The sequence below is a fragment of the Lolium rigidum genome, chromosome 1, assembly GCF_022539505.1.
Source record: "Lolium rigidum isolate FL_2022 chromosome 1, APGP_CSIRO_Lrig_0.1, whole genome shotgun sequence".
Classification (NCBI taxonomy): domain Eukaryota; kingdom Viridiplantae; phylum Streptophyta; class Magnoliopsida; order Poales; family Poaceae; genus Lolium; species Lolium rigidum.
Window position 1 is genome coordinate 190802988 of NC_061508.1, and position 7419 is coordinate 190810406.

A 7419-nucleotide genomic window follows, 5' to 3' on the forward strand; every position below is an offset into this window, starting at 1 on the left:
GCAACAAATAAAAGTGGATATTTAATAAAGCTATGCTAGACAAACAAATTCACATGAGGAAGATTAGAAGGAATCAATGGTCTGAGGTCATCGCGGATTTATTAGAGATCCACTGTATCTAGTCAGCATAATACTCCTAAGTGTAAATAAAAAAAAAATTGATCAATTTTATAGACAAATAAATAATTATAACACTAAATTAATACTATCACTAGATTGTACTTCGAATTTAATTTCATAATATACCAATTTAACGATATATATGCTGTCACTCTTTTCTATAAGAGGGAAGAGTATGCGACGATTTCGTGCAAGTGGGGACTAAACCGAGTATAAAATGGAGCTGAGGGAGCAGTATACCTGCGCAGTGTTAAGTGGGACGCGACGAAATAAACAATCTGGATTCCTGTCCATTTTCGTTTCTCGAACTGACGTGGGACTAGCAATGAATCCTCAGTACGTAGTGGCCGCAAGAGCCTAGCTAGATTCTGGATTTGGTGCAGGAACCTCTCGATTTCTCCGGCACCGCCGTGCTCCACTGCCCAGCATCGCGGTCGCGGTGGTTGGGGCAGTTCAGCGGTTGTCCTTGCCGCCGTGACAATCGCGTGCTCCTCGACACTGCCGCTCCAACCAATTCATATATACCCACTCCCTTCCTCTCTTCCTCCGGTGTCCACCGCTGCCACGCGCGACGCGACGCCACGCGATCCAAGACCGGCTGAGCGAGCCAGCCACCGCGACACGGCGCGCGGCGGCTAGGGCAGGCTCCTCCCCGCCCCCGCGCCGCACCCGAGCCCTAGCAGCCCCGGTCCACCCGCCATGTCGGCGCCCACCGTCGCCGGCGGCGAGTCGGCCGGCGAGCTGTTCCTCCGCGCGGCGGCGCTGGTGCCCGCGGAGCACTACGCCCTCGCGGCCCTCGCCGTCCTGTCGGTCTTCGGGTACCGGTTCCTGGAGCTCCACGTCCTCGGCGACCTCCTCCGCGGCTTCCGCGGCGGCCGCGTCGATCTCGTCTTCCACCCCGCTTCCGAGATCTACCACTGCGTCGCCTCCAAGTGCCGCTCACTCCACGCCAGGTACGTACGGCGGTCACTCACTCCATCTGGTCGCGTCATCAACTCGTCATACTTGTTACTCCTACTGTGTCAGTACTCTCTCGACCTGACATCATTGGTGCGTTGCACCGTGATTTTTCTGTGATTCCTGTCCGTACTTGGGATCACATTGTGATTGAACTGGAACTGGGATGGGTTATATATATAAATATATAATTATATATGCATCACGTTATGGTTGGAGTGTGGATTAATTCTGTGACGATGCAGGTACCTGGTGACGCCCTGGCTTGCCAGCCCGCATTTGCAGACATTGTTCCTGGGAATCGGGAGACCGCCTTCATTCACGTACAACAGGTTAGACTAGATCCTTTCACCAATTCAGTTTTGTGTCAAGTTCATGTGGACTAGTACACCGTAAGTTATTCCACTAGTACTTTATATATATATATCATAAACTCAACATTTTCGAAAAAAATATCATAAACTCAAGTACACACTGGACTGTATGTTCCGGTTCTATGAACCAAAACCAGTTTACTTATGTGATCTAATTGGGCCGTGAGTAAGTTCTGCCAGACTGTTTCTGTTGCTCTTCATCATGTGTTCCCAAAAAGCAACAATGAAAACAGCATTTATGTTGGAATTATAGAATGTGTGAAAATATGTATCAATCAACTTGAATGACCTCTAAAAGAGTTTATGGGCATAACTTTTATCTTCTTGTTGATTTTCTGAAATTAATTCTGGGTGTGTCAGTAGTCACACCTGTGTTTGTAGGGAAATTTATGGGCTGATAGTTAAGTTTAGACCTTGCGTGTGGGAAAGAAAAGGGAAAAAGACGAATAGTAAGAGATCGATTTTTCATGTGTTGTTAGTTGTGTTACCAATGACCTCTAAAAGATTTTATGGGCATACTTTTATCTTCTTGTTGTTTTTCTGAAATTAATTCTGTACCTGTCAGTAGTCACACCTGTGTTTGTAGGGAAAATTATGGGTTGATAGTTAAGTTTAGATCCTGCGTGTGGGAAAGAAAAGGAAAAAAAAAATTGTAAGAGGTTCATTTTTCATGTGTTGTTAGTTGTGTTACCAATGACCTCTAAAAGAGTTTATGGGCATACGTTTACCTCTTATTTAATTTTCTGGAGTAATTATGGATGTGTCAGTTGGCACACCTGATTTTGTAGGGAAATTTATGTGTTGATAGTTAAGTTTAGACCTTGCGCATAAGAAAAGAAAAAGGGAAAAAAATGAATAGTTAGAGGTTGATTTTGTGTGTTGTTACCAGTGAAGTGTGCAGATCAGTACCTCAACTCGTTTTATTCATGGTCTATGCTTATTTCTTTTGGAGGAGCACAAAAAACACTTTTCTTACTTCTCTGTTAACGTACATCCTCTGTACTGCAGGCAGTTGTATACAGTTCGTGATGGTGGAACCGTTGCTTTGGACTGGTTTTTGGCCTCTGATTTGGAGGGTATGGCCCCCCTCATAAGCTGTAGAACTGTAATATCGTACATCATATATGGTGATGTCTGACCATTTTAGCCATGTGGCAGATGCAGATGGGATCATTTCTCAAGATGCTTCAACACCCCTTGTAGTTGTGGTCCCTGGATTAACTAGTGATTCTGATTCTGCGGTTAGTCCCTACCTGTTTTGGATGTTAGTCTATATGTGTAGCATATTTGAAGAGCTATTGGGTTCACGATTCGATAACTTATTACGTTTATCAATCCTTCTAAAGATGTAGTTCTCTATTGCAGTATGTAAAACACCTGGTACATTCTATGGCGAGAAAAGGGTGGAATGTTGTCGTAAGCAACCACAGGGGTCTTGGAGGTGTGTCCATCACAGTAAGTTACCCAATCTAAAATTTCAATTATTAAAATTTTACTCTCTGTTCTCCATGTGCACTTAAAACTTTACTGCACAATTATGAATCCATGAGTGCGGTGTGGAGTTTGTTCCTCATGTATAATTTGTCAACAAGATTTATATCTGGTACCTGAGCCATAAATCTGATTGCCATAAAATGATCATAGAACCTACTGAATTCGAAACTCATACTGTAAAAAAGAAAAATTAATGGGCAATGAATGAATTGATTTGGTCAGTACAATCACTCAACATATTGTTTGTTCCCCTGGCAGTCAGATTGCTTGTACAATGGTGGATGGACAGACGATGTCCGAGAAATTATTAATTATCTCCATCACAAGTATCCAGAGGCTCCGATATTCTGTGTTGGCACAAGCATAGGTGCCAATATCCTGGTAACATACCTTAAATCTAAACTTGCCTGTTATTTTCTGCTACTACAATTGTCTATTCACTAGTGCTATTGCTAGTTGGTCAGTTGTATACTAACACCACTGGGCACGGGCTCTAGAAATTGGCATAGCAATGTGCTGATCTAACGACTAACGGTGGTAGCAGTTTCTCACTCAATGCATCCTTTACTTGGGCAACCTTAGTATTTACGTTTGATATAGTTTTAAAATTATGTCTCCTATGTGTAGTGCGCCAGAAACCAGAATGAACCAGGTTGTGCAGGAAAGTGTCTGAAGCCAGCCATTCTCCAAAGCCAGCATATATGATGTTAAACTATGTATTATTTCTAAGAAAAGCAATACTCGTAACACATTTAGCCTTTTTAAAGATACATCCAACCAATAATTTTTTTTAAAGAAAATAAATTCTCACATTCTTTTTCTTGCCAAGAACCCTGTAACATTTGTTACAAATATAATATGTTTGCAGGCTTGCAGCAGTCTGTTACCCCTGTCTCCTTTGATCTTGCTTTTGAATCCGTGTTAGTGTGTTATTCGGGTTGTATTTTCATACATGCATCCACTTTTGATGATTGGTCGTTTGACTCTCCTTGTCAGGTTGTCATTCAATGATGTTGATTTCTGCTCTTATGTGCACCAACTCCCATGCTACTCTTTCTTGAAATCCCTAAATCCGCCACCCACCTACGCACCCCACAATAAAATTAAAATCAATGCTAAAGTATGTCACTGGATCTTCGATCCATCATTATTGATGTACTAACAGGTATATTGGATCCACATATTTTCCCAGGTCAAGTATCTTGGAGAAGAAGGTGAGAATACTCCTGTGGCTGGTGCTGCATCTATTTGCAATCCATGGGATCTGGTGGTTAGTTACTGCACCTAATTCGCTACAATACATATACTTATAACTGCATATCCAATTTACTTGCATGCTTGTTTTAGGTAGAAATTTGTAGCAACTTGTATCTCAATCATTTTGAACTTAGTTTGACCAATATTTCCAAATGCCTTCGCCATGAATGTAGAATTTTTTCTCGAACACATGCCAAAGCATGCGTCATTATATATTAGAAGAAGCCCGTCGAGAAGACGGGAGCATACAAGAGTAGCAAAGCTACCAAAAACGAAAAGAAGAGAAAGCAAAAAAGGAAAAAGGAAAAGAGAAAAACTGTACAGGGCTAACTTAGTTAGACCTAGGGTTCCTCATCAAGGCTAACATCAGAAGAGAAAGCCATGAATGTAGAATTGAAGAGTCATTTGCTTACAGAACCTAAGAGCAACCTCTCTGATGTTTTAATTTGGTGGTAACTTAGGGTTAGTTTGGCATTGAGGGAACTTCTGGAACTAGTTTTGCTTTACTATTTATAGATACATTAACCAATTCCCAACCTTCTCTTTTGAGCCATACTAACAAAAGAAAAGTTTCTCTTCTCTACAACTAAGTTTGTACAATTGTTTATACAGCGGAGTGCCAAACTAGCCCTTTAACATCATTGTGATTTGCCATTTAACTTCGACTTTCCAGGTGGGTGATCGGTTTATTTCCCGTAAGCTGGTGCAGCGGATTTATGACAGAGCCCTTTCATTTGGGCTAAAGGGCTACGCAAAGTTGTAAGTATCGATCCTTCACTAAGCATTTGTACATGGCTCTTTCTATGGAATCTACAGCTTTTAGGTTATTATTATTGTTTTTTCTGTCAACTTTGGTGCCGCATACTCTTCCTTTTAGATCCCTATTACTTGTCTATTCTGAACCTAGTTTTAGTTGCTCTTTCAAATAAATTGAATTCCCACTTGGGAATAGAAGCTAGACCACGTGTCTGCAACCTTAGTTCAGCAATGCCATTGCTTTTGTAGTTTTAATTCTTTGACAGCTTGGTCATACATGGCTGTATCTTGTAAATGTAATGGTTGATAGCGATGCGCAAGAGAAAAACTATATTTTGTACAGCATTCTGCAGACTAGTATGACATATTTGATATTTCTATTATCCAATGACCTCTGATGTGTACTTAAGCTTGGTTTATGCCAGTGTAATGCACTGTGTTTCCACATTTTGGTTGCCCGAGCCACTGGGTGCAAGTGGCATCTTTTGTTTATCCTTCACATCTGCTCTGGTCTCACTATGACACTACAAGTTGTAGCCTGTAGCAATCAACTATGCAATTGAATAACATGATGTTCAGCAGGATGATCTTTTCTTTATATGCCTTTCATTTTCCTCTTTTGCAGACATCAACCTGTTTTGGCACGACTTGCAAACTGGGAAGGTATTAAAAAGGTTCGGCTCGCTCTTCTAGAAAAACAACCATCCTAACACCGAATAAGTTTATGAGATTTATGTTCAACCAACCTTTCAGTAAAACTAGTCGCTTTCATTTTATGGAGCTAGAATACCTACTTGTTGAGATGCAATGTCATTTATAATTTGCTACATAATTTTCGTTGTAAAGAAAAAAATTAAATTCAAACTGCAACGAGTCTGACTATTTACTTCTCTACTTATAAATGAGAGAAATAGTAGAGTGGCTCTTCATGGCTATTAATATGCATTTCTTATGTTCTTTTATTTCTATTTTGGCAGTCACGCTCTATCCGGGAATTTGACCACCATGCCACTTGCATTGTTGCAAAATATGAGGTACCTGCTTGGCACCATGCCTAACCTTTGCTGATTCCATAATCAATCAGATGAGGATCTCGTACTGTTTCTGTTGCTTTCATGGCATGCCCACTGCTCTGTAATAAATGATAAGATTCAGAATAATGTGATAACGTCATCACACACGTACTGATTTTTTATGTCTCAGACTGTGGATACTTACTACCGCCGGTGCAGTAGTGCTAGTTACGTCGGTACCGTGTCAGTTCCCTTGCTTTGTGTCAGTGCTTTGGATGATCCCCTTTGCACAAGAGAGGCAATTCCTTGGGACGAATGCAGGTAATTTTTTGCCTTGTAGAAGTCGTTCTCCTCAATATCCGCTTTTTTATGTATTCATTCATCAGAAGTATATCTGTTGATGTAGAGCGAACAAGAAAATCATTTTGGCAACTACACCAAATGGTGGCCATCTCGCATTTTTTGAAGGACTAACTGCTAGAAGACTATGGTATGTCGACTATACTAAATCTGATATCTAATCTATCTATGTTATGGATTATATTTTATTTTTGCATGTCTATATCATCTATTGATAATTTTGTAGGTGGGTCAGAGCTGTGTCCGAGTTCCTCTCTGCTCTGCATGACAGCTCTTACATGCATCGACAAAAGGTGCGGTCATGGTTCAAGTATAAAAATATCTTTCTTTTGGAACTTAAAATCCTGGCATGGTTGTTACATGTTTAATCATGTCATAATTGTGTGCAGGCAGAAGATCATGTTTTGCATTCTTTGTTGGAGTCGTCCATTGATAAGAGCCCATATGTCAATTTTCTGGGAGATGGAATGGTAGCCCCAGCGACAGATGATGGTCCCGTCAATGACGGCCCACCTTGTAGCCAGATTGTCAATGAATTAAAACTGAATAATGGGGTGAATGATACGCAACAGAATGAACACGCCAAGGAAGCTGAGATCAAAAGCGGCATACAAGTAGATGCAGTGCCTGCCCAAAGCCCAGCAGGATCTGCGAAACAGCAAGGAGAGAAGGCTAATAAAATCCATGATGCCATTGCTCCGGTAAAGAGATCCATAAACCGGCTCACTCGTTACCAAGGGAGGTCAGTCTGGCTGCTCGCGTACATATCTTTTGTAACATCGTGGCCGCTCCTTGGCTCCCTAGCTTTCATCGTGTTCAGGAAAAAGTTCAGAAATCCTTTTTCTGCCAAATAGTAATGAAAATAAGTGTACTGCCGTCAGCTCAGGCATATTCATTCCATTTGCACCATGGTCTGTACAGCCATTTGATTTCACTCAGTTCTTCAGTCATATGTACGCCTTGGTGCAAAGGCCAGAAAAAATAAGCGAAATTTCTTTCAAAAAGAAAGAAAGAATATGTACACCTTCCTTCGGCTACATTTGTTCAAACAATTATGCTGATAAGATGCTAGATTGTCCTGCCACTAA

At 41.2% G+C, this 7419-nt stretch overlaps 1 protein-coding gene across 2 annotated transcripts; it reads left to right on the forward strand.

Annotated features, from left to right (window-relative positions):
* Positions 1-811: 811 nt before the first annotated feature.
* Positions 812-7419, forward strand: LOC124686659 (embryogenesis-associated protein EMB8-like). 2 transcript variants are annotated; one of them, XM_047220567.1, is made up of 14 exons: positions 812-1073; positions 1323-1409; positions 2460-2527; positions 2610-2692; positions 2817-2906; positions 3204-3326; positions 4138-4215; positions 4876-4961; positions 5584-5632; positions 5936-5992; positions 6162-6292; positions 6378-6461; positions 6558-6624; positions 6721-7419. In XM_047220567.1, exons 1-14 carry the CDS (start codon positions 820-822, stop codon positions 7183-7185), a joined length of 1722 nt encoding a protein of 573 aa, XP_047076523.1. In that variant the 5' UTR covers positions 812-819; the 3' UTR covers positions 7186-7419. The 2 variants fall into 2 exon arrangements, with proteins under 2 accessions (XP_047076523.1, XP_047076528.1); XM_047220572.1 differs by having other exon boundaries at positions 2616-2692.